We start from the raw sequence: 27,446 nt of genomic DNA, 5'->3' as shown, positions 1-27,446 counted from the left end.
GGTGTTTCTTGTGAGGGTTTTCCCCGGGAAACAAACACAATACACACAAACGCAAAAATACACAAACACACACACGCACACACGTATACACACACATTCGCGAGCTTCCCCTCCAAACGAAAATATCTCCCCTCCGTAGTATTTTGATCATTTGCTCCACTAATAATCAATCAGATCGATGGATTCCAGAGAAGAGGAAACTTTAAAGGCCTTTTTCTCAAAATGAGGACTCTGTGACAGTCATTATATAATGTGACATATTTCGCTTAATATTTGGAGTACAAAAACAATCCTGATATCATTAGAAAGCTAGGAATCTCCTCTTTCCAACCGTGTATACAACTCAAAATGTGTCTTCGGGTCAATGCGACTGATTTCGATGGAGCAGGTCACATATACAGAAAATATATTTAGTCATATCCTATTGTCTCGTTTATGAGAGATGATGGTCACATTTGACACATGATGATAAACTCCCACTTTTGCTCAGGTGTCAAAGTCAAAGAGAGAAACATAAGTGCAGTTGTCTTTAAACAAGTCCCCATACAAACATATTGCTTTTCCTCAAGTGCAATTTTAATAATAATACAAATATCTGCCAATCCACTAGCTACATTACAATTACATCAAAGTTGTGTAATCCTTACGATTTCAGTCCTGGGCGATTTGAAACTGAGGTGTACTCATATAGACTATATATATATATATATATATATATATATACACTAAACGTGTACTAAACTAAAAGGTGGTGGGAAGTAAAGTAAATGTACTAAAGTAGCCTACTGTACACATTGAGGCACATTGAGGCACTTGTACTTTAACCGAGTATTTCAAACTTATCTGTGCCCTCCCTCATTGGTCATGTGCGCGTTCGTGTGTGTTGTGTTGGAGGAGGGGCTCTGTAAGGAAGTGGCATATTTTTTCCGGCTGTGTATTTTCAAATTCTAGCGCAGCTGGTTTCTCCAAAATTACCTAACCTACCTTTAACTACAATTTTACAGATGTATTTAATTACCAATACATTATTTTGACACACAACAAGAAGAACTTGTGAAGTCTGATTATTTGTTAAAGATTAAATCATCCAACATTATATTCAAGTAAAGCAGTTTGAGCTTCTTATATGTCAAGATTTGCTGCTTATGCTTTAAAATATTTAAATACATTTTGTTTGGTGTTGTTGCAATTGAGCACTTTTACTTTTAGTGCATTTTCCTAGTCATACTTAAATACTTTTAATTAAGAGCCATTCTCGATGAAGTACGTTTACTTAAAATGTAGTACAGTGTGGTATTAGTATTTTTACTCAAGTAAAGTATCTGAATACCTTTCCAACCCATAACGCTGTGTTTGCAGTTTTACAGGGGGGAGTCAAAGGGGGGACAAAGGAAGGGAGTGTTACACTGAAATGAAGCCGACTCATGTGACGCTTTCTCCCTCACAGCGCTTTGGAGTAAACAGGGGGGAGTATGGCGCTCGGTGTTGTTTGGTTTATAACAACCTTTTTAAGTCTAGTTAATTTAACACCATTAATTTTACCCTCAGGTAAGTTAACTGTTTACTAAGTTTTACGTGTTTTACTATTCGTGTGTGTTGTTGCAGAACTGTTTGTGGTTTTCGCTTACAGTAGCATATCGTTGAGACCTTGAGACTAAGTGTTGTCACCAGGCAGCTTCAACTCAATGTAGCCACAATATTAATGACAACATTATGATGATATACATATGTTTTCGTCATGGTGCAAAATGCTCTCATCTCCTTTACTCAAGTAGTAAAACTGCCACAATACAATCATGCATTAGTAAAATGTACTTAAAGTATCAAAAGTAGGCTAAAATAACTGATAATGGGGATAATGATATTTGCTTCATACTATATGATTATGTGACTACTTGTTGACTTAACTTTAACTCTTTAATGTTTGGTTTGTTATTTAAATCTAGATCAATGCATTATATTTTAATAAGATTATCATACTTTAAGTATGTGGCATTAAAAAAAACGTTTTTTGTGTTTGCACATTTAGGGAACATGAACATGAATGGTTTTAGGCCTGAATTTCATTTGAACATTTGAAATGTTTATTATTAGGCTGATTTATTAACTTTAACAACTGTATTCTGTGTCTTATCAGATGAATATCCATTCAAACTATGGATGTCACAGGTATGTACATTATTACAGTGTTAGTTAAAATATTGACTTTACAGTCAAAACAAATATTTTGAATGCTTTGATAAGAAGTTTTATGAAAGGTCTTCTGTATACTGTTACTGTGTTATGTGCAGCACAACAAGGTGTATGCCACTGAGGAGTACTACCACCGGCTCCAGATATTCACTGAGAATAAGAGGGAGATTGAGCATCATAATGCTGGGAATCACTCATTTACAAGTACGGTACGGTTCTGCACTAACCCCTGTATTACATCTCTAATGTATAGATTATTAACAAAGAGTTTACACTCTTAAACACTTTTAAACATGTCATATTTTCTAAAGTTATAAAAAGCATTAATCTTCTCACAATGTTGTTCATTTTCCAATCTAGTGGGCCTGAATCAGTTCTCAGACATGACATTTGAGGAATTCAGGAAATTGTTCCTTCTAACAGAGCCTCAGGTATGATATATATGATATATATATATATATATATATTTTAAAACAACGCACTTACTTTTTTACATTTACTTTTGATAGTAAATTATTGACCTAGACTCCTAGATATGACGTACAGGAACAACCCTGACGTTTGTTTATCTCCTTTAAGGACACAGGCTGCTTGAGCCATAATGTTATTGTTCCCATTCTGTGACCGATCAACACTAGGTCACAGATGGTCTGTTGTTGTGGGTGCACTGGGACACTTCCTTCTTTGTTGTTTGTGGACTCCAAGGTATGACATCTTCGAGGCCATAAGTGACGGACGCAAGTGACTCAGTGTTCCCAACTGCTTAAACTATCTTATCAAGATATGTTGATTACTCTCTTTGAAACCAGTTAAATGGGCTAACAAGAGAGAGGTTCTCCAGAATTGACGTGGCAATCCACCCGTGCAGTCAGACCGTGACTGCTGTGACTTGTGATGTGAATTCTCCGGCCGTAACTCTAAATAAACCTCCAGTGTTTGACATCGAAGCTCCTGCTCTACCGTGTCTCCTTTCTGAGGCGGTGACTCCCACTGCATTGCTACACAGAAGTTTCCACTACAATATATATATATATATATATAATATAATATATATTTTAAAACAACACACTTACTTTTTTACATTTACTTTTGATAGTAATGTTTGGTTTTCGGGCCTGTTGTAGAACTGCTCAGCGACCACAGGGGGTCATCTCAGCATGGCTGGTCCTTACCCTGAGTTTGTGGACTGGAGGATGAAGGGCAACGTTGTGACTCCTGTGAAGAACCAGGTATACTATAACATGCTTCTGAGCAACTAACACCTAACTAGAGAAAGAATCGGTATAAGAACTTTGTTGAATTTTAGCACTAAGTTACGTGCTCATTTTTAGTGGAAACTTTTACAGCACATCCTCCAAGACTTGTATCTCTTTTCAAGTGATACGATGGGCTCGTAAGAACTCAGATGCTCGATTCTGTTGCTTGGTAATAGTCTTTATTGGACAGAAACCAAAGCTATCAATGACTTCTAGGTTCTACTAGGACTCTCCATGGAATCACTAGGATCTACTAGGTACTGTAATATCGATCTCTGGTAAACAGGCATGGCTCTAACGATAACACAAGACGAACCAACACCAGACAAAGGGAGAGAAGGACTAAATATACATATTAGGTAATGGGGCACAGGTGGACACAATCAGGGGCGGGAACAACAATCAGTCTAGCAGGTGCCACACGGACAGGAAGTGCCGACACCTGGAGAGAGAGAGTATAGTGATTATTATCAACAGACCGATAGACAACACACTAAAACACAACAGCTAACAGCATACTAGCACTAAACCCTGACATCAAGCAACATTTCGTATGTAGAAAATGGTGTCCTGTTTAAAATACTTCGATTAAAATGGGAGAACTGAAAAGTGACTATGTGCTATAGTCAAACAAAGAGTTGCATTTGTTATTCATGTGGCTTGACTTAATGATACAATGAGCATGATGAAATGACAAATACAGCAGGGAGAAAAAGGATTTCTCTCTGACTTTAAAGGGGACCTATCATGCAAAATGCACTTTTTGAAGTCTTTTATACATAAATATGTGTCCCCGGTGTGTCGGGGAACTCGCGCAGCGTCAGAAAATAAAACCCTTTCTCTTTTCCTCCGTACCCACATCTATGAGGGATGTCTAAAATGCATGATCTGTTTGTATTTTGAGCAACACTCATGTTTTTATATATTTTTATCTGAGACCCATAATATATGCCTAAAAATAGCATGATAGGTGCACTTTAACCTCCGCCACGGACACATAATTCAATTTCCTGTATTCACAAGCAATTGACCTTCATTTGTAAAAAAAATAGTGGAGTGCCTCTTGAACATAAGTGAATTACCAGTGGTTAGAGTTAAATTGTCTGTGTCTTCAGGGTCACTGTGGAAGCTGTTGGACCTTCTCTACCACTGGCTGTTTGGAGTCAGTGAACGCTATCGCTACAGGGAAGCTAATCACTCTGGTGAGATCTGCCTGACTATTATTTAGTAATACTCAAGTCAATGATGATTCAAAAGATGTGCTTGCAGAAGTCATCTCTGTTGTAAAGGCCCTCCCACCCCTTTGTATACTTCTGATCTAGGCTTTATGCCAGTCTTTTAATGATCCTACATAGTCCTATAAGTACAGTATAATTGCTTTGCATGAAATGATAATGCAATTTGTTTTATGTTCCAGTCTGAGCAGCAGCTGATAGACTGTGCTCAAGACTTCAACAACCAGGGATGCATGGGGTAAGTTTGACTCTTTAGTTGTTTTGCTGTAATAGCTATATACATATAAAGCATTATAAGTCACACTTAAAATTAATACACTTTTGTATTAAACTCTATTTGTTTCAGTGGCCTCCCCAGCCAGGCATTTGAGTACATCAAATACAACAATGGTCTCATGACAGAGGAGGACTACCCCTACAAAGGCTATGTATGAGTTCTCTGGAGTAATGTCTCATTGTATAAATACTTTCTTTGACAAAAGGAATTCTCAATCCGTACATTTATGTCTTTCCTTTCTTAGGACGACACTTGCCATTTTGAGCCTGCTCTTGCAGCTGCTTTTGTCCTGGATGTAGTCAACATAACAAGTGTGAGTGAACAAGTGTATACTTCTGAATCTATATTATCGGCAGAAATGACTGCTAATTGTATGATAACTGTGTGACATTGTGCCACTGCCTTGAGTACTTACAGTTACAGTTCAATATACTGGACTGCCATCTATTTAATCACAACTCCTCACTGCATTGTGCTTTTCATTTTGGTATTAAACTTGCTTTTGCTTGTCTAATTGACAGTACGATGAAAAGGCCATGGTTGATGCTGTTGCCCGGCTCAACCCTGTGTCCTTCGGCTTTGAAGTCACGGCTGATTTTATGCACTACAAAGAAGGAGTTTACACAAGGTGAGCTAAAGACCATGAAAAGCACATGTATTTATGAATGTGTATTTATTGTCTTTTATACTAACATGTGGTCAAAACTCTCCAGAGGACTGTGGGGCCCTGTTGTTTCGGTCCATTTTGCACTGTGAATATATTTATGAAACAATTTTGTTGGATTTTGTTTAGTAATCCTCCAGCACCAGGTGTCTTTAATCATGAAAGAGGATTATGAAACTAACAGAGCTACCAGTGAAATCTGCAAATCTTACTCATGGTTGTTTGCAGGATGTGACTGAAAAGCTGCTTGCACCTCAAAGCACAACACATATCTTTAGACTTTTGTTTGATTTGGTGCTTTAGATGTCTGGTTTTGTCATTATAAAATCCAGATATAATCAGTTTAATATGATATCAAACATAGAAACCAGCATTCTCTGCATGAAACATTTTCTAAAACTATTCATCATCATCAGAAATCATGGTTTTCTTCCGATCTCCTTGTCGTTTCAACGTCTAAATTGCTGCAGTGCAACCTTCATCTTCAACATGCTAATAAGGAGCTTCTTATCTGTGCCCACTGTGTTGGTCTGATGGTTCATTTGTTATGGTACCTTCAGTTAAGTGTCCTTGTGAATAACTTCATTCAACTTTCTATCCTCTCTATAACTGTGCTGTTTACTCTTTGGCTCTCTTTTTCATGGCTCTGTCACACACAAACAGGCATGAAAATATTTACAGAAACGGCTACAAAACCCAACTTTACATAGGCATGCTATGATATGATATTGATGAGAACAGTAGCCCATTCACCCTACATAAGACATGGACTCTATTCATGTTTAAAGCATCAGCGTTGTCTGTTTAGCACCCAGTGTAAGAGCACCGCAGACATGGTGAATCATGCAGTCCTGGCTGTGGGTTACGGCACTGAAGAGAACAGCACGCCATATTGGATTGTGAAGAACTCTTGGGGTCCAGCCTGGGGAGTGGACGGGTAAATACAGTCTCTGTGTGTGTCTGCTTGTGTTTTGGTCCGACCATTTGTTAGAGGTTCCTGGATCATTGACACCTTTCTTTTTCTTTATTCAATCAGGTACTTTTTGATCGAGCAAGGTAAAAACATGTGCGGACTGGCTGCATGTGCTTCCTACCCTCTCCCTTTAGTAACATGAGGAGGAGCATCACAACAAAGTGGAGGATTGATACATCTCAGGGTGGGATGTGATGCCTGTGCTTTCCTGTTTCCTGTTTGTGTTTTATGGAGAAGTTTGATTTCTCAATGTAAAATGTAATCTTAATATTGTTACAAAAATAAAAAATTGTCATAATGATGCCTGTCTGGTGCTTTCAGTTTTTTCTATTGCGGCAACTATGGGGCGCCTTTTATTCATTATTTGTTTTTTCTACTATTTTATTTGATTATGTCCGGTCTGTGGAGTGCTTTGAGACCGTTAGTTATGTGAGATGCATGGTGTCACGCTAAGTGATGGACATCCCTGTGGATCTCTCAGATAATGTTATGGCCAATCATCCATGTGTTATTTATTTAATGTTTCAGTCAGTGCCTCTTTATGGGTACCTAAAGACAAAATGAGCTGTGTAAAAATCTGAATGTTTTCAAAGACGAGAACAGGCTGCTTCTCCGATCTGCTGCGATGAACAAAGATTAGAGATGGTCACGTACATTAGGGAGTCTGCGCAAAAGACAAGCAACTGTTTGTTACCATTTTTTACACGGTTTATTAATAAACCATTTCCCCCTTGACCTTATGTGTAGTTCATTATATAATTGCCTTATTATGGATTACATTTCTCTGTGTTTGCAGGAATGTTTGCATTGAATATTAAAATTGTGCTCACATTTCTTTTAAATACAAGAATTTTCTCGTTTATTGGCTTTATAAATCTACTTTATATAAGATTGTTATCTCCCTTTAATGAGATCACATTTTATTTGTTTATGTGCCATTTCCTTTATTGACATTTCATCTGCTATTTATATTAATTACACCGAGCCACGTCTTATTTATCATTCACTTCCATCTGTTTATGTATTGGCTCCGTGCTGCCTCATTTATCTGCTTACATTCACTGAAAGCACAAGCATTTTTCACTTAAGTCTGAGAAGTTCAGTATTTTCTTATCATCTTCCTGTCTGCTATTGCCCACATCTGACGAAGGGCGGCGACATCACTTGTTCTGTGGAAGTTAAAGACCGAAGCAAGGGATGAGATGTCAATCAAATTGTAACGCTGCCCATTGACAACATAGACCCGCCCCCTTTTCTGATGACGCGTGAACTCTAGCCAAAGAGCTGCTAGGATTCTTTTTCACAACAGAGAGGCAGAGCAAGTTACAAAACATTTCTAGCATGTGGCGCTAAATGTCCTCTTTAGTTTACACCTGTAGGCTTCTTAGAAATAGCATTTTGGGAGTTTTTCTTCGCATAAAAAGTTCAACTACACTACAATACCAACAAAACGCGTAGGCCTACTTGTTGTGAAATTACAGGTGAGTAGTTGACGTTTTTTATCCGGTTAAATTAACATGAGGTTACTCACCATATTAGCTTTTCTATGTATAAAAGTCAAGGGTTGGTTGTTAAACGTACTTAAAAGAGAGTAGAGCAAGCATGTTGAGGCAAACATTTGAAAGTATTTGAATTTCGCTAAAATGTGTACATTTGTTTTTATTATTTTCCAGTCTATTACATTAATTGTGTACACCTTGTAAAAAATGACCCCTCCGGTTCTCGATTGAGCAGTCCGACGATCTGCACGAAGAAAAGCCATGCCTCCTATACGCTTCAAGGACTCACCGCCATCAGTGAATACACACAGCAAAAAAAGGGTAGGAGACACTTTCTTAATAACATTTAGTATCATTTAGTATGTTTGTTTGGTTTCTGTTAATATGCCCATATTTTGCTTATAGAAAACTCCAGACATCAAAAACAAAAGCCAGAGGAACAGAGAGGACATTAAAGAGGATTGTACATCTGTAAGTATGAACTACCCTGCTCAGTTTATCATGTTCATTGTGCTTTTATTCACTACATGTCTCTACATTCTCAGCTCCTACAGAAACTGAATGTGTTTTGTAAAATGTCAGTGCTGTGTCTTTGTGTAACACAGGATGGAGATGAAGGACTTTCAGCATATGAACTGGAGCGTCTGGAGAACATTAGACAGAACCAAGCCTTTCTGTCTTCCATGAACATACTCCAGGTAAGAAGACTAGTGAAGTCGTCCCAGGGTGCTTTGTATTTTGCTACTCTGTCTCCTTGCTTACATCACTTTCTCATGTGAGAGATATGAGGACGTAGGAGCCAGATGCTGCCAAATAAGACAAGATGAACCTTTATTTATCACTGTGGGGAACTTCAGGATCAAATGAGAAATCCTTGGTTCTATAGCAACAGTTTTAAGTGACATCAGTTACATAGTATGACTTGCTTCAAACCATGTGGAGGTGCTGCACTTATACATCAAGCTACTTACCGACACACAGACTTATAGTCCTTTGTTTTCTTGCACAAAGCTCCATCATCTCCTCGAGGTGCAATTAAACCTCCATGATGGACTCAATTTAGCATATTGAGAAGCACCCTAGCCCCATGGGCTGACATGTCGAAAATATAGTCTGAATCCCATTTCATGAAACTACCAGTGGCAGCTATCAGGGGAATCAACTAAAAGTCAAACAGAAGAATATTAGTTGTACAGTAATGAATAAAAGAGGATATATTATGTACTGATGCATCAAAAAACACTGTGTATAAGATACAAGTGTAATGTATTGTAATGTATAAAGTTACATTAAATAGTAAGATGTTGTCAAAAGTGCAGCTTTTAATTTCTCATACTCATTTCTGTACTACATCACATCCCCTCAACAGTCTAAATTACTTGGATATGTTTGCATTCATACAATAAATAGTAGGGACAGAAGTTAGTTTGTTTTTTGTTTGAATCTGGATAAAGTCATTTCTCAATGGTGTTCCTGTGTTTTATTTCTCTTGTGGTCTCATGCAAAAAGCACAGGTCTAAATTCTATTAATTGTTTCTTTATCAAAAGGCAATGGAGGAGTTGAAACAGTGTACGCGTCCAAAGCCATCGCAGAGAGGTCTGATGAGGTATGATCAGTGATTTCTAAAGAAAATGATTGTGTGGGCATGACTTCAGATGTGTTTATCATGCCTCATGCTGCTGTTTTAATATGTCTGGGAACTTTTGAACTCGGATTTAAACAAGCATACTGTAGGAAAGAGTAGGAAGTGTAAATGATACGTACAACTTGTTCCTTCATTGGTTACAACTTGATAGCTAGTTGTCATTAATTAAAGATATTGTTATATAGCTTTACATATTTTCAAACAACAGCATTTGCTTTCTTTCTTAATTTCATACCACTGATCATTAATTACTTGTTGATTAGAAAATGTGCATTTTGACATCACTGGAGTGCTAAAAAGATGATAGATGTGACTGTAATGCTCCCTCTCTGTGTTGTTAGGTCACATGCTGCTGTAAAGGAAGTCCTGCCAGCTCGGAAATCCCTTCGTCTCCTAAACATTAAGGCAGAGACCCTGACCCTTCCTCCTGAACCCAGTAGGAGGCTGACCTATACACCGGTAGCTACATGTAAACAACGTTATAATGTATCATGCTTCACTTCATGCCACTCTGCTGCTCTGTCTCTCCATGGATTCCTCTTCTTGCTGCTTTTTGTTTTAAATGATTTCTTGCTGTTGTTCACTTGAGTTTTTTTAACTTGCTTTAAAGTATTTGTCGATCAAGCATCCTGCTGGCCCTCTGCCCATGAATCCAGTCAACATGGAGCAGGGAAGCAAGCTGCCATCAAAACTTCTGGAGCTCTGCTCCGAGGTAAGACTCTCCTTTCCTCTCTATTGCGGTGTTTCTATATATTTGTTGGTTCCTTCATTTGATTCTTTCTCACATCCATAAAGAAACACAGTGCTGTTGATGTGTGCCATCAAAAGGCAGAATAGCATTTACACTTTAAAATATTTGGAGATGTCTATTGAGATATGTAGTCTAGAATTTTTGTATTGTGATATTATTATTTTGTGCTTATCCGTCTTTAATGAATGTTTCTTTTTATAGGATTCGACGACAGAAAGAAAGATGGACCTTAAGCTGAAAGAGTAAGATTTAAAATTCTGATCTTTCTGTACCATCCCTTAGTTTATATTAGTTTCCCTTTAGCCATCGTTTTAGAATCAAACATTCATTCATTCAACACAAGGTTCATACAGGCAACAAAAAAAATCTATCTTTTCACGCAGGTATGGCTCTGCCCTTAAGATCATGAGGATAACTGAGGACACCGTGGCCAAAGTGGTGAAGGAGCGCGTCTTCTCTGCAGCCTTCCACCCCTGCACCAGCAGCCTGCTGATGGCCACCGGAGACATGGGGGGACATCTAGGACTCTGGAAGTTGGTGCGCTTTTCCTCTGTTCTCAAATATATTATACATTTGTATGTAATCAATAGAGGGCAGGAGGTCATCCCAAGATCACCTGGGAAGATCTGACTCCTAACTAGGAAGGTCACAATTCCAGAAAACTGGCGGTCAATACCAATATCAGTGAACATACAAAACTACTTTGTAAAACAACTTATAATAACAACAATTCCCACTCTATTTATCAAACCTTATATTTTGTATTGAAACAAGTAGGGCTGCCCTCGACTAAAGATTTTTCTAGTCGACCAATAGTCGTAGATTAAGCGATTAGTCGACTAATCGTTGCATGTTTATGATACATTATGATTATAAATATATATTATTTGTTTCCCCTCCCAAAATGGGTTGAGTTTCAAAGGCTGATAAAGAGCTTTATTATAACAGCATGGTACGTTGTGCTTCACATAAAATATAAAATAAAACTGTAATAATGAACCTTTGAAATATAAATGAAATGTAGAGAGCGCATGAGTCACAGCGCACGGACGCAGCGGTATACACAGCAGAAGCTCCGATAAGGATTCTTATTGTGTGTGTGTGTGAACAAGCAGCGAGGACACACACATGGAACATTTAGTTCTAGTTTCTATTATTCATATCTGAACTAGGGCTGTGCAATTAATCGTAGTTTAATCTTTAAAAAATCTTTTAATGTGTTTTCAGTTGAATTATACTTACAGTTCAGGGTAATCAACTGTTAAAAATATACTGTCCAACATTTTTCAAGAAATGTATGTTTTCAAAGTAAATGGATAATTGTTTTTAATAATCGTGATATCAATTATTGATCAAAATAATCGTGATTATGATTTTTGCCATAATCGAGCAGCCCTAATCTGAATATAACAAACCAATAAATACTACAGAGAAAACGGAAAACACTGAAAATATGAGCGTCGCCAAAAATCCCTAATCATGAAAGGAAAGCTTTATCGTTTTCTGATGTCAGAATGATTATAGGTTATTAGGGCTGTCAAGTTAACGAAAAAAAAAATTAACGCCACTAATTATTTTAACGTGATTAACGCATGTGTATTTTTTTTCCTCGGCCGCCCCGTAGTTTCAGAGCGCATCGAGTTTAAAATACCATCTACAAGCTGATGCTGACAGCCCCGCTCCTGCTGCCCGCTTGCAACAGACCACACTTCCACGCTCACCGGCAGGCACCGACTGGCTATTGGGAGGACCGGGAGGGTGTGTGTATGTGTGGCCCAAGCGAGCGAGAGAGAGACCTTACGTGCAGGCCCGCCTTAACCTGCCATCAGGCCCTGGGGCTGATTTTTTGTTGGTTGGTTTTGTAGGCCCCCTATTTAAACAACAAATCAAAGTCATTTGATTTGCCTCTGCAGTCTCTGTGATCGCACTTCTCCGCTCTGCTCTGCGCCCCTGGTCCTCTCCTCCAGATGAGTGACGTATCGGGCCTCCCTCATGTATTTGTCCGGTTGCAGTTGGCTCCCCTCCACGTAGCAAGTCCTCGTCGTTCTCTCCATCTCCTCCAACATCCCTCCTGTCTGTTTTTCCTCTCCCGCTACTCCATCGCTATCAGAACCAGACGGCCTACTTGGCTCCGAGGCCCCGCGGCCGGCACCGCTACCGCTCGGTACAGAACTCATCTGTCCTTCCTCCTCATCCTGGCCTACAGGTTTAAAATAACCTGTAAGCTTCGGCATTTTTTGTAATAGCTGCTTGTCTCAAAACTCCTTTTCCCTCAACAATTTCCTTTTTCGAGGGCCTCTCTCATACTTTTTCTTCCCAAACTTTTTCTCCTAAACAACCTCCATCAATCACTCGCAATTTGAATAAGTCACATGTGAAACATATTCTCATTCTGATTGGCTGTTAAGTGGTGCCCACTGACTGTTTCGGAGTCATAATTTTTGAGAAAAATCTCTGGAATCCATCGATTTGATTGATTAGCGGAGCAAATGATCAAAATAGTATGGACGGAAGATATTTTCGTTTGGATTACTGGTCTGGGGGAAGTGTGTGTGTGTGTGTGTGTGTGTGTGTATTTTTGCGTTTGTGTGTATTGTGTTTGTTCCCCGGGGAAAACACTCACGAGAAACACCGGCTGTTGTTATGCCTGCTGTGACGTCAAGTTACTCCGTTCTCCGCTTGTAATTATGCCGTTACAAGCTTCAACGTTGTATTTATCATCTGAATTTGCTGAAACAAGTTTAATATTCTGAAAGCCAAGACTTTGTTTATTTGAAACCCCTGCCGTGTTATCTATGATTACTATACGCCTTACATTCATAATTTCAGCGGAGGGAGGGGAACAGCAGAGTGGCGAGGGAGAGCTGTCTTCTTTCCTTTACAAACTTCAAAAATGTATTTATCGTGAGATTTTGGAAATAAAAGTTTCATATTCTGGTCGTGGAACAACAGATCAGCTTTTTACTCTCGCAAGGATCCTGGGGCCTATACTACGAAGCTGGTTCAACCTAACCTGGATATGTTTGAGTTAGCCGGTTGGCCTAATCCAAAACATACGCGCTCTCGCTAAACTGTACTACGACGCTGGTTATCAAGTGGATCGCTCAAGCCAGCCGTGTCCTATCTAGTTAGGTGCGCGTTCACATGAAAGGGGTGGTATCTGGAGCATTCGACCAATCACAAACATGGAGAAGCGCACTGACAGCGCAGCGTCATACTTCCTGAATGAAAAGTGAACTTTAATACTAGTCAAAAATGAAGAAGTTAAACTTTAAACATCCATGACTTAAACACTTTATCCAGGATAAAAGCCACAGAGCTGCACCTGCAAGGTGAATACAGCTGGTAAAAGAAAAAGTGTTTGAATGCGTACATTAATAGGTTTATGATATCACTGCCCGTCTAAAACACGATCTGACTTCAATTACATTTGTCTCGAGTGTTTCGTCAACTTAATGTGTTGCTTAAAATAATACTTCTGCATACAGTATGTGACACAGTGAGTGTTGCACGGCCAGATACGGCTCAGCTGACTCAGATAAGGAGATATATGATACATTATGATGTGATATGCCGCGGACTGTACTTAATGTTACTCTGATCCGGTTACTTATGTTGTGGCCGATATTTAAGTAAGCTTTCTTAACGCTAATGTTATAATAGTCAGATTGCTCTGAAGATGGAGGTGATATTCTATTCATGTTCACGTTCACACAGTCGGTGATTTTTGCCGGCCGTCTTTCCTGCAACGGCAGCTTTTCTGTATTTCCTTTCTCCTGTAATATGACTTGATCGCTTTAAACTCCGCACACTGAGCTCTGATTGGTCAGCAGGCGGTGCTTTCACTGAGTTGAGCTCTTAGCCTGCAACCTAACCTGGTCCGGACCAGGTTAGCCGCTAAGCATAAGTTACCATGGAGATCTAGCCTGCTAAAAAGAGAACCAGCTTCGTAGGACCGGAAAGCCGGAGTTTCCCCTGAATTTAGCCGGCTAAGCGAAAATCCTGCTTCGTCGTATACCCTCCTGGAGGAAGTCTGGGAGTACGCTTATCCGGTCTACATGTGTTTTGTAGATTTGGAGAAGGCTTATGACCGGGTTCCCAGGGAGTTACTGTGGGAGGTGCTGCAGGAGGATGGGGTGAGGGGGTCTCTACTCTCCTCATCTGTTGCTCTCCCTGAGGTTTCTCCCATTTTTCCCTTTAAACTGTGGGTTTTCTCTGGAAGTTTTTCCTTGTACGATGTGAGGGTCTAAGGACAGAGGGTGTCGTATTGTCATACTGATATTCTGTACAAACTGTGAAGTCCACTGAGACAAATGTAACATTTGTGATATTGGGCTATATAAATAAACCTTGATTGAGGGGACCGAGGGGTAGACCTAGGACCAGGTGGAGGGATTGTATCTCTTCGATGGCCTGGGAGTGCCTTGGAATCCCCCAGGATGTGGCCAGGGAAAGGAAAGTTTGGGGCTCTGCTGGAACTGCTACCTCCGCGACCCGACCACGGATGAGCGGGAGAAGATGGATGGATGGATATGTTGATACAAAGCTATGCTACTGCCTGCCTGACTCACTGCTGCTGTGAGCACAGGTTTTCGTCGGGATAATTAAGCTAGGTGTTTGGTTATGAAGCCAGCATTCAGGAAGCTGCGCTCTGATGGTGTGCATGGGGAGACGTTTTGCCGTCGTAGTTTGCTCGTCCTTTACTCGCTCAGAAGGATCCACACTCACATGAAAAATGGGTGGGTTAAAGCAAAAAGTGCTATCTTCTCAGTTGTTTAACAGATCTGGATGTAAATACCTGGAATGAAAAGCTGTCAAACCTAATCGTTTCAGTGTACAGAAAAAAGAAAGCAATCGGCCTCGCTGTTCCAATAGTTCTGGAGGGGACTGTATTTGTTTTATGTCTTATATATTTATGTTGCATTGTTGGAGGAGCCTGGGACTTAAGATGTCCATTGCCATATCTACACTGTAGCTGTGCATAAGACAATAAAGCATTTGAACCTTTGAACTCCACAGGATGTTAGAAGATGGACAAAATGTATAACTCTTTTATATAATATGAAAAACTCCTTTTCCTGCCTGTGTTCGCTCCCTCAGGGGGGGGATTGGGGGGATGATGGTGTGCTACTCTTCAGGCCCCACACTCGTCCTGTGAGCTGCTTGGCGTTTTCCAGAGTTCAGCCCACCCACCTGCTGAGCCTCAGCTACGACGGATCTCTGCGCTGCATGGATGTCGAGAAGGCTGTCTTTGATGAGGTGAGATGATATCTAATTGAAACTCGTATTGTAAAGATTGTGAGGTAAACCTCATACATCCATAGGTCGGAAAGAGCTGCAAATATCAGTACCGCCTCATGACGCTGATGTAAATCTGTTTGCATATTGTTCTACTGTAGGTGTTTATTGAAGATGACCTGAGAACATTTGACTTCCTGTCACATGACTGTTCGACACTATTGGTTGGGAACTGGAATGGAGAAGTCGCCATCGTCGATAGGCGCACCCCAGGGTAAGGGGTACTTGTTGAAATTATGTTTTATGAATGATGTTTCAGAAACTTGTTACACTGCTATTTAAATTCTCTGCAGAAACTCCCACGAGTCCCTCCACTCTTTGGACCCCAAGACTCTGCGTTGTGTTAGCGTACATCCTTTACAGAAGCAGTACTTTGCTGTTGCAGAACACAGGTATAAACATTTTATACCCCATATTAGAATCATTCCATCCACATTTCTCTTTGTTTTATCAGACTCAGAATACCCTGATTCGTCCCACAGAGGGGAAAGTTGCGATTACACTACTCTATTGCTTTCATACTACTTTATTCCTACACTTATTTAAAATACTGGTTATTTGTATGTGTATTTTTGTAATTTATATATTTATATAATATTTTATGCATGGCTCTTCACTTTTGATGGACCAATGTACATTTCCCCTCGTCGGGATGAATGAAGATACTCAACATTGTACTGATTTTATGTTTTGCCTGCAGTGTAGTGAGTATTTACGACAGCAGATGCCTGAAGAAGAATCACAGTCAGGCAGTCTCCACGCTGCAGGGCCACTCTTTAAGCATATCCAGCGCTTATTTCTCCCCTCGAACAGGAAACAGAGTTCTCACAACCTGTCTGGATAACCACATAAGGTGAAGCCGACTCAGTACTTGAAATAATTATGTTAAACTTTGCTTTTCAATCTCAGCTCAATGTCCATCCTGATCTCTTTTGACAGAATATATGACACATCTGCAATGACTGCAGAGTCTCCCTTGCTGACATCCATCGGGTACATCCACTATGACCCACTGCTTTCATTGTTCTGAGATCTGTGTTATGGTGACACACTCACAACCTGTTTTATCAATCTTCATTTTCAGACACAACATGCGCACAGGCCGCTGGCTGAGTAAACTTTCAGCAGTGTGGGACCCCAAACAAGAAGATTGCTTTGTGGTGGGGAGCCTGTCCAATCCTCGGAGGGTGGAGGTTTTCCACGAAAGCGGCAAACCCCTGCACTGCTTCAAAGATGACGAGAACCTGAAGACGGTGCAGTCCGTCACCGCCTTCCACCCCACGAGGAACGCCTTACTGGGGGGCAACAGTTCAGGACGCCTGCACGTATTCACCGACTGAGATGAAAACCAGAATATGCGACCATAAAACCTGTTTGCTTGCAGTTAGGTAGCAAGACCATACGAAATGTTTACGTCCATTTATACTCGTTCAGTATAGAGGGATATCTCAGTGTTTGGAACAAGTTTAATCCCCTCTGTAGATCCATATGTTTGTCCTAGTTCTCACAGTAAATGCAGTTGCAAAACACACCTATAGTCACAGGTTCATGTTATATTATGTTTTAACTTTGCACACAAGTCATCTTAAATCATCTAGTAAGTTTGCGAGACTGTTCAAACTCTGCTGCTGGCAGATTGTGAGTGAGCAGCAGTGTCCTGAAGGCTGGACTGAATTTAGTTTGGATTGCAATTTAATTTAGGAATACCTGTTCACTTTGAGGTTAGTTGTTTTTTTTGTTAATCAATTAGAAAAATCCTACAATCATACATCGCATCATACATTGCACTGTAGGTAGACAATTGCACATTTTGAAATATTTGTATAATGTTCTGTTTGTAAATGTACTTGCTGTAAAATTGATTGTGTCCTTTACATATTTTATTTTCTCTTGTGGCTGCTGTATCAATAAAGATTGAGATTTTCTTTTTTTACCAGACATTTTGAATGAATGCTCCTAATTTCATTAGTGATAGTATCATCGTCACCTTAAGATGGCAGCATTGTGACTAAGAAGTCTTTTGTTTTCACTCATGCACATTGCTTGTGAAGGCACTGATTTTGGAGGTTTGTTTCTGCCGTGAATTTTAGATCAAACTTGAAGCTGCACTAGCTGACAGATTTCAAGAATAGATTACATTTATTCATAAATAAATTACACCAGTCTTATTTCAGTGATTGGAAATGTGCAGCCTTGTTTGGAGGTACATTTCTGTTTATGTATTGGCTCCGTGCTGCCTCATTTATCTGCTTACTTTCACTGAAAGCACTTTTAACTTAGTCTGAGAAGTTCAGTATTTTTTTTTTATCGTCTGCTATTGCCCACATCTGACATCAGTTCTGTGGAAGTTAAAGACCGAGGCAAGGGATTAGATGTCAATCAAATTCTAACGATGGCTAATATTGACAACATAGACCCGCCCCCTTTTTCTGATGACGCGTGAACAATAGCCAAAGAGCTGCTAGGATTCTGTTTCACAACACAGAGACAATAGTATGAAGCTGCAGCGTCGGAGACTGCAGTTTCAGGACCGCACTCCTAGGACCCATAGTTGTTTTTGCAACATCGCTACAGAATTGGATGCCCGCAAAAGTACAACCAGCGGCAGCGAGTATTGAGTCTCATACACATCGAGTCTCTTTAGACATTGTTATGAGAGGCCGTCTAGCTCACAACTCATACTTGGTCTTACAAACAATATCAGAATCTCACATGTACACCACCAGACTCTTCCACACACAGCATCATACCGTCTTTAACGTAGGCTACTGTCATTCCTTCCTTCATTTACTATCATACATGAATAACTATTCTCTCTCACACACAAGAACAAAATCTCTTAAACGCACCATCATACTCTCGTACACACACCACTCTCGTCTTTCACAAACAACTAGAATCTAACAGAACATTATAATAGTGTATGTGAAAGAGGATAGTAGTATGTGTGTAATCGGTAAACAATGTATGTAAAACAGAATAATAACCTTTATAAGAGGGAATAGTATTTCATGTTAATAACAATAGTCATATGTAAAACAGAATAGCAGTGAATGAAAGGCCGAATAATAGCTTATATATAAGACACATGAACTATTATTACCTCTTATATATAAGAGGTAATAATAGTTCATGGTAATGACTATAGGTATGTGTATAAAACAGAATGATAGGGTGTGTGCATAAGAATAGTTATGTGTGTGAGAGTATCATTGAAAAGGAAGTGAGTTTGATTGAAAAGGAAGTTGGTCTAAATGCTCAGTTCCTGATTGGCTCTACGTTTTTTGTTTGACGGACACCGCCCACATCCGTCAAAAAAGGCTTTCAACCATGTCTCCGACGCTGCAGCTTCATGCTACTCCACAGAGAGGCAGAGCACGTTAAAAAACATTTATAGCATGTGGCGCGAAATGTCCTATTTAATCTCTCACATAACAGCTGTAGGCTGCTTAGAAATAGCATTTTGGGAGTTTTTCTTTGCATAAATAGTTCATTCTAATTGCTACAAGTGCACTAAAATGACAACAAAACGCGTACTTGTTTTGAAAATACAGGTGAGTAGTTGACGTTTTTTATCTGGTTTAATTAACATGAGGTTACTCAGCATTGTATCTGTGTTAGCTTTTCTATGCATAGAAGTCAATGGTTGGTGTTACACGTGTTAAGGCAAACATTTGAAAGTATTTGAATTTCGCTAAAATGTGTGCATTTGTTTTATTATTTTCCAGTCTATTACATTAATTGTGTACACCTTGTAGAAAATGACCCCTCCGGTTCTCGATGGAGCAGTCCGACGATCTGCACGAAGAAAAGCCATGCCTCCTATACGCTTCAAGGACTCACCGCCATCAGTGAATACACACAGCAAGAAAAGGGTAGGAGACACTTTCTTAATAACATTTAGTATAATTTAGTATGTTTGTTTGGTTTCTGTTAATATGCCCATATTTTGCTTATAGAAAACAACTCCAGACATCAAAAACAAAAGCCTGAGGAACAGAGAGGACATTAAAGAGGATTGTACATCTGTAAGTATGAACTACCCTGCTCAGTTTATCATGTTAATTGTGCTTTTATTCACTACATGTCTCTACATTCTCAGCTCCTACAAAAACTGAATGTTTTATGTAAAATGTCAGTGCTGTGTCTTTGTGTAACACAGGATGGAGATGAAGGACTTTCAGCATATGAACTGGAGCGTCTGGAGAACATTAGACAGAACCAAGCCTTTCTGTCTTCCATGAACATACTCCAGGTAAGAAGACTAGTGAGGTCGTCCCAGGGCGCTTTGTATTTTGCTACTCTGTCTCCTTGCTTACATCACTTTCTCATGTGAGAGATATATATTGCACTATATTGATCAGAATAAAGGTTCGTTTTTACATTTTTGTATGTTATACATGTACAGATGGAAGCAGTGCTCGTGTCAGTTGTACACAGCCAATCAATAACGTTTGGTGAAATTGTCTTAGCATTCTTCTATCCATACATTTGTGAATCCATCTACGTCAGAACAGTCTAAAAAAACGTGCACACAAATGCAGTGAAGTTCATACAAGACGTCTGTAAATGCCGGTTCAACAGTTTGTTTATAAATGAAACGGCATCTTAATATGTTTTTGATAGATTTAAAATACCTTTAAATAAATGCATTTGTGGATTTCTTCTACATTTATCCAAATAGAGAAATATATTTGTATGGTTACTTATTACATTTATATGAAAAAATATTTGAGTGCATTGAAAAATATTGATTTGCACAGAGTCACTTGTATACACAGTAAATCACGACATTTGTCAATTTTTCATGTGCGTCTCAACAATCATGTTGGTGTCCGATACTGTATCTCTATAATAATAATAGCTTGGATTAATATAGCGCCTTTCATGAGACCCAAGGTCGCTGTATCTCTATATATGTATTACACTGTTGTTGTTAAATAGACCACATTTAAATAATGGAAAACTGCTCTATTGGATAAAATACAGTAATGTATACAGCACTGCAGAAGATTCTTCTGAGCTAGAAGAAGACATACCGTTTACTCCAAAAAAGCCCCTGCCATCTCTGCGACATCCCCCTTTATCTCCAGCCAAACCAAATTGTTCTTCTAAGAAAAATAACTGGGACACACAAAGGAAAAGAAAGATTACATCCCCCAGTCCACTAAAGAAAAACTCAAACAACAAAAAAAGCAGAATCGATGAAGACTCAATCCGAGTTTTGCCCCCATCTAACTCTGAATCTCACCGTGTATATAACAAGAGGAATTACTGTCTCTATTGCTTCCATCCAACAACCAAAATAGCACGACACCTGGAAGCTGTACATGGGAATGTACCAGATGTTGCGATTGCATTCCAACATCCAAAAAATTCAAAAGAAAGACGAAAACAGTTGAGCATAATCAGAAGCCGTGGGAACTTTGCCCATAATGCCAATGTTGTGAGGGAGGGAGCTGGAGAGCTGCAGGCCTGTTACAGACCACGCGAATGTAGACGTGCCATTGACTTTGTGCATTGTTTTCACTGTCAAGGACTATATGCCAAAAAAACATTGTGGACGCATATGAAAATCTGCCCAGCGAAAAAAGAAACTGGTGATGAACCCAGCATTGGGAAAGAGTGGGTTCGATCAAGATGTGCCCTTAAAACTGCAATTGCACGTGAGGTGAGTGATGGCTTGAAGGAGGTAATGTCTTGCATGAACTTTGATGAGGTCACTCAGATCATACAAAACGACAAACTTCTGTTGCAGTTTGGACAGCACCTGTTTGATCTCAATGGTTCAAGAAAGAGCAGACATGATTATATCAGGCAAAGACTTTGCGAACTTGGGCGACTGTTACTTGTGGTATATGGCGTTATTTTTGTGCCTCTATCCTAAACACGCAGTGAAACATTTTGAGCATAGGAAATGTTATTGAGCATGCACTTTAACATTTTTGAGCACAGAAAAATATATTTTGCAAGCACAATTGACTCTAAGCCGTCTCACAAACTCCTGCTCTGTGTGCAAGTAGACCGCTGCACGCGCTCTATCTCCCTCGCTCAACCTCTCCACCCTGTGCGCGCTCAAGTTTGCCTGAGTGCTCACTCAAGTTGGCACAGCGTTACAAATGTGCCACAAAACCAACCAATCGGAGAACTCGAGAAGGTCCATTCTTATTGGCTGGTCGTCTCCAATCATATCTTCTATCTGAGATAGATACATATACATGTACCTAACCAAACTAATATGTACCCCCTTCTTTCCACTTATCCCAAACACAGAACAAATTATCCATACATGCAATAAGATAATAAATAATATTAATTAATTAGGTCAGACCCCAGAAGAACCAGCATTTCAATTATTATAATACTACAAGTGAAAATATGTGTGACGGGGTTCTAATTGTCCATCCGAAAACACTGGCTTAGTCGGTTGGGTAAGCTCCAAAACTTTATTTATATCAGCAAAACATAAAATAACGAACCAGCACAACTTAAACAAAACAAATAAACGTCCAAATCAGACCGTCCATCACTCCCGGAGAGTAAACGTGTTCAGCTGTTGCCTTCTCTGCAATGATCTCTCGAACACGTCCCAGCTGTTGCCTTCTCTGCAACATTCCCCGAGTCCCCCTTCCAGGGCCAACCCCGTCCCTTATTAACCCGTAGCCCCTCCCACCAGGCTTACCGTCAACAGGTGACTGACAACCATTACACTCCAAACCACATTTCAACATAATCCGACCCAAACATAAACAGGTTAACCACCTCTTAATATAATCATTCCCCATAATTAACAAACGTAAATTAAATAATTGCAAGGTTCATAGCAGGAATTTAAAACACGGAAGTGATGCGCCTCCGTCTTTTCCCCGAAATGTTTGATGTGTTGTGTGTGCCGGCTGTCAGTGGCGGAGTCAGTCACTCATGTGATCCGCTCCCTCACAATATGCAAGTATTGATCATTTGTGTTGTTTGTGCTGTACTATACGGTCTGTTTCTTTACATTACATTGCATTTAGCTGACGCTTTTATCCAAAGCGACTTACAATAAGTACATTCGACCAGGAAGACACAACCTTGAAGAAAACAGAATCATATAAGTACATCAGGTTTCATAGAGCTAAGTATTTCAAGTGCTACTCAACTGGCTATAGATAAGCCAGTCCTTTATTAGTATATAAGTGCTTTGTTAGTAATTCTATCGCTCGAAGTGGAGTCGAAAGAGATGAGTTTTCAGTCTGCGCCGGAAGGTGTGTAAGCTTTCTGCCGTCCTGATGTCAATGGGGAGCTCATTCCACCATTTTGGAGCCAGGATAGCAAACCCACGTGTTTTTGCTGATGGGAACTTGGGTCCCCCTCACAGCGAGGGTGCAGCGAGTCGTTTGGCTGATGCAGAGCGTAGAGCACGCGCTGGGGTGTACAGTTTAACCATGTCCTGGATGTAGGAAGGGCCAGATCCATTTGCAGCATGGTACGCAAGTACCAGTGTCTTGAAGTGAATTCTAGCAGTTACCGGAAGCCAGTGAAGGGAGCGGAGGAGCGGCGTGGTGTGGGAACATTTAGGAAGGTTGGAGACCAGACGAGCCGCTGCATTCTGGATGAGCTGCAGAGGTCGGATGGCACATGCAGGTAGACCAGCCAGGAGGGAGTTGCAGTAGTCTAGGCGTGAGGTGATGAAAGCCTGGACCAGAAGCTGCGTCGCTTTCTGGGGACGTATCTTCCTGATGTTGTAAAGCATGTATCTGCAGCAACGGGTAGTGTTGTCACGATACCAACATTTTGGTTTCGATACCGATACCAAGTCAAGAATTGCGATTCCGATTCTTTTTCGATGCTTTTCTTAAAAAAAGGGAAACACGGAATATCGGCTTTAAAATTAGGAATAACAGATGATTTTAGCAGTCAGAACAACTAAAGCAGCAGTGTTACTAAGAACAGAAATGCCAAAGAGTCACATCTAATATAAATATATATAAAAGCATTTATTTTAATTGTGTAGCAGTGAGTTTAACATTTTGGCAGCACTGTTGAGCATTTTGAAAATGTATTTTCATGCCTCTGTGCAAGGCTTAGTCTTTCTATCTTTATAGCCACTGGTGTAAAGTAACTAAGTTCATAAACTCAAGTACTACTTGGGTACAATTTTGAGATACTTGTACTTTATTTAAGTATTTCAATGTTTCTTTTGCTACTTTGTACTTCTAATCCACTACAGTTCAGAAATAATGGTGTACTTCTACTGCACAACAGTTCAGAGGTACATGGTGTACTTTCCTCCACTACATGTATTTAATCCCTTTAGTTACTTCACAGATGAATGATGTGAAATCTAATCAAGTGTTGAATCAGACTTTAGTTCCACCTGGAGTAAATCCACCAGCTACCCTGCAGTCTACAAAGTACTTCAGACTAGCTGCACCTTTACCAGCTTTGAGAACACTTTCATGATCAATCATTATAAAACATATCATATATTATTCTGAAATGGACCAATCTGCACAACGACTACTTTCACTGTCTTTCACTATATTTTGATGAGAATACTTTCCTACTTTCACTTGAGGAACATTTTGAATGCAGTACTTTTACTGTAACAGAGTATTCCTACACTCTGGTGCTTCTAGTACAAGACCTGAGTACTTCTACTTTTACTGTCGCTACTTTAACTATATTTTGATGATAATACTTTTGTACTTTTATTTGAGGAACATTTTGATTGCAGGATTGTTCCTACATTCTGGTACTTCTACTTTAACTCAAGTACAAGACCTGGGTACTTCTACTTTTACTCAAGTACAAGATATATACTTATACCACCTCCGTTTATAGCCTATGAAAAAAACGAATAGAAAACGAAGGCTAAAGCTAACGTTAGCAGATAGTGATGCTAGTTTGCTAGTTATGTTTGCTCAACGATAATATTGCGACAGAAAAACTTTTCAGTGCACATCACGCTCTGCCGCTCCGACAGGGAGCTCTGCTCTGAACACCTGAACGGCCCGTTCACAGACTTCTGGCGTCTTTTTTGTCAACAAGCCGAGGCGCAGCGGCCATGCTTCTTGTTTTCTCACTGGCAGCTAGCGCGTGGCCGCATGCACGAGAGAGAGGGGAGGGACTTAGAACGTGCTTGAGAGGAGCGGGACTGCAGGCACGGCTGCAGTGCAGGGAGTGGAAGCAGAGCGCTGAACACACACGGCTCTTATTAAAACGGCGCTTTTTCACAGGAGTACTTTTCCCCGTCATTCTTAAAGTACCGATACTAATGAAACGGAGGAATCGTACCGTTTTTAACGGCAGGGTATCGCGGTACCTTTCAAGTATCGGTACACCGTGCAACACTAGCAACGGGTTGTAGCAGCGATATTTGCAGTGAAGGACAGGTTGTTATCTAGGATCACACCCAGATTCCTTGCAGTCTGGGTCGGGGAAACAACAGAGGTGCCGATGTTGATTGTTAGGTCAAGAGTGGGACAATCTTTTCCCGGAAGGAAAAGCAGTTCAGTTTTGTCAAGGTTGAGCGGACATCCACTGAGAGATGTCAGCTAAACAAGCAGAGATGCGTGCGACGACCTGGGTCTCTGAGCGGGGAAAGGACAGAATTAATTGGGTGTCGTCAGCGTAGCAGTGGTATGAAAAACCATGCGGGCTAATGACAGATCCGAGCAAGTTTGTGTACAGGGAGAAGAGGAGAGGACCAAGAACAGAGCCCTGAGGGACCCCTGTAGTTAATTGACAAGGGTCGGACTCGGACCCTCTCCAAGTTACCCTGTAGGTACGGTCTTTGAGGTATGAGGTGAGGAGGGAAAGTGCACTTTAGTGTGGTAAGTGAGAAGTAAAGCTGTGCTATGAAAGTTAGCTTTTGCTACCTTTAGATCCATAACAATGCAAGCTAAGTAGCCTAACAGTTAGCTACATAGCTAGCAGTGAGTGAGCGTTCAGACACCGGCGCACACACTCAAACGGACTCGTGTGCCTGACTCTACCAACAGGCTTTCATGATTCTGTTTAGATATGCAAGTATAAGCCATGATAGCTTATTTTATTAACACGCTAATTTGATATGAAAATCAATAGAGGCTGACTTAACTTTGTAGGAAAACCTACCGTCCATGACTGCCCCTGAGCTGTGTTTTATTTGTTAACTTCATATTTTTCATTTCCTAAAACATTTATTTTCCTCTCATATTAACAGTGTGGATCATTGAGACAGCGTGGTGTCCAGAGTCTTATCCCGTTTTCCCACTTCCTCTGAGGGGACAGCATGGAGGGGGGGCATGAAGAAAGACCTGCACCATCTTCATCCACGCTGGGCGTTGTTGTTATCACTAGCTCAGTGTCATTTCATTTGACCAAATATCTTTACATATACATTTAATAGATTTTATTATTATCCACCTTTTTGTTTGTCCTTTTATTTAAAACATTCTTTGAGACTTCATCTTCTGGTTCAAATTTCAATAAATGTAAATTTGTATAATCACTCTTTTGTCTTTATTCTACATGAAAATGTTAGATTCCATTCATATCTTCCTCAGGAATAGTATGTCGAATTTTTAATGCTAAATATATATAATTTTCTCACAGGATATAGAATGAGACAACACTGTTGTTATCCATTGTGTATGAATTCTTCAGACCAACATAGTAAGATGTGAGCATGTTCCTAATTGTGTTGGTATGCAGCCTAGGTCTGGTCTGTTTAATAAAGCAAATCTGCCACTTTTATATTGTACAATTTGTTTTGTTTTTAATTAAAGCAGTCTTTAATTGTTTGTCCTAAACATAGCAATATTTGCTTTTGAAATGTAACATGTCTTTGAAAAATAATAGTATACAGTTTATATTGTGCATCACCTTTAGCTTGAAAATACATAGATGTGTTTTTTTAATCTATAAAATAAACACTTCCAATCAATCCCAAATTGGGAAATGATTTAACCGCAGCAGTGTGTTCAGGTATTAAAATATTTAAAGTTGGAATAAAGTATGAACTACACATCACAAGTATAATGAACAGCAATCCATAAGATAAGTCCGATATGTTCATGAAAACTCCTCAGGAGACACCAACACTAACGTGGCCGAGTAGACTCCGGAGTTTGCTGCATGAGTTGCACTGTATGATCTGTGGTGTAGTGGGCTGTCACTCAAAAGCTGAGTAGCCAATGGGGACACACTCCTAAAAGTCCCGCCCACCTGGGATGTTTGTGTCAAAATCTCAAACAAAAAATGAGGGAGCGCAAAAGAGAAAGCTGCAGCGAGAGCTAAAGTCTGATCATTGAGAAAGAAGAAACAACTGCAAACAAAAACCTATGTTAAAACAAAGAAAAAATACTTATAGTTTACATGATTACACAATGATTTGTTTGCAACTTATAGTTTTATCTTTGAAATTTGGTTGACTTCGGTTTTTTTTCTTTTAAACTCATAGTTTTGCTTTATTCTGAGAAAGTGTTGCTTTATCTTGTTGATACAAATCTAATCCCATACACTAGCTGACAGATTTCAAGAACATATTACATTTATTCAAAAATAAATTACACCAGTCTTATTTCAGTGATTGGAAATGAGCAGCCTTGTTTGGAGGTAATAAATGCAGAACACATGCTTACATAGACATTTCCATGTGCAGGAACACGGTACAGGAAGGAAACTTA

General features: G+C 39.8%; 2 protein-coding genes across 6 annotated transcripts; both read left to right on the top strand.

The window, feature by feature from the left end:
• Positions 1-1,408: 1,408 nt before the first annotated feature.
• LOC117461038 (pro-cathepsin H-like) lies at positions 1,409-6,899 on the top strand. Of its 3 annotated transcripts, XM_071207161.1 has the most exons (13): positions 1,409-1,548; positions 2,138-2,169; positions 2,292-2,397; positions 2,554-2,624; positions 3,003-3,173; positions 3,318-3,422; positions 4,565-4,651; positions 4,867-4,922; positions 5,031-5,112; positions 5,206-5,274; positions 5,483-5,589; positions 6,434-6,562; positions 6,662-6,899. In XM_071207161.1, the coding sequence occupies exons 1-13, from the start codon at positions 1,473-1,475 to the stop codon at positions 6,738-6,740; spliced, it is 1,170 nt and encodes a 389-aa protein (XP_071063262.1). In that variant the 5' UTR covers positions 1,409-1,472; the 3' UTR covers positions 6,741-6,899. The 3 variants fall into 3 exon arrangements, with proteins under 3 accessions (XP_071063262.1, XP_033958610.1, XP_071063263.1); XM_034102719.2 differs by lacking the exon at positions 3,003-3,173 and having other exon boundaries at positions 1,414-1,548; XM_071207162.1 differs by lacking the exons at positions 1,409-1,548; positions 2,138-2,169 and having other exon boundaries at positions 2,311-2,402.
• Positions 6,900-7,902: 1,003 nt separating this feature from the next.
• LOC117465850 (WD repeat-containing protein 76-like) lies at positions 7,903-17,705 on the top strand. Of its 3 annotated transcripts, none has more exons than XM_034108915.1 (15): positions 7,903-8,079; positions 8,333-8,418; positions 8,503-8,568; positions 8,703-8,795; positions 9,646-9,704; positions 10,085-10,202; positions 10,354-10,455; positions 10,696-10,736; positions 10,878-11,031; positions 15,595-15,753; positions 15,894-16,006; positions 16,086-16,184; positions 16,493-16,645; positions 16,732-16,785; positions 16,877-17,705. In XM_034108915.1, the coding sequence occupies exons 2-15, from the start codon at positions 8,359-8,361 to the stop codon at positions 17,130-17,132; spliced, it is 1,527 nt and encodes a 508-aa protein (XP_033964806.1). In that variant the 5' UTR covers positions 7,903-8,079; positions 8,333-8,358; the 3' UTR covers positions 17,133-17,705. The 3 variants fall into 3 exon arrangements, with proteins under 3 accessions (XP_033964806.1, XP_033964815.1, XP_033964798.1); XM_034108924.1 differs by having other exon boundaries at positions 8,272-8,418; positions 10,369-10,455; XM_034108907.1 differs by having other exon boundaries at positions 8,272-8,418.
• Positions 17,706-27,446: the final 9,741 nt, after the last annotated feature.

Source organism: Pseudochaenichthys georgianus, chromosome 3 (assembly GCF_902827115.2).
Source record: "Pseudochaenichthys georgianus chromosome 3, fPseGeo1.2, whole genome shotgun sequence".
In the NCBI taxonomy this organism is placed as follows: Eukaryota; Metazoa; Chordata; class Actinopteri; order Perciformes; family Channichthyidae; genus Pseudochaenichthys; species Pseudochaenichthys georgianus.
Note: the sequence above shows the minus strand (reverse complement) of the source record. Positions and strands in the feature narration are given on the sequence as shown.

Bases quoted from the DNA above. Each gene is read 5' to 3' on its own strand.
- LOC117461038 (XM_071207161.1), top strand. From the start codon at position 1,473: ATGGCGCTCGGTGTTGTTTGGTTTATAACAACCTTTTTAAGTCTAGTT. The intron at 4,652-4,866 runs GTGAGATCTGCC...TTTATGTTCCAG, and splicing joins CAGGGAAGCTAATCACTCTG to TCTGAGCAGCAGCTGATAGA. The intron at 4,923-5,030 runs GTAAGTTTGACT...TATTTGTTTCAG, and splicing joins AACAACCAGGGATGCATGGG to TGGCCTCCCCAGCCAGGCAT.
- LOC117465850 (XM_034108915.1), top strand. From the start codon at position 8,359: ATGCCTCCTATACGCTTCAAGGACTCACCGCCATCAGTGAATACACAC. The intron at 8,419-8,502 runs GTAGGAGACACT...TTTTGCTTATAG, and splicing joins ATACACACAGCAAAAAAAGG to AAAACTCCAGACATCAAAAA. The intron at 8,796-9,645 runs GTAAGAAGACTA...CTTTATCAAAAG, and splicing joins CTTCCATGAACATACTCCAG to GCAATGGAGGAGTTGAAACA.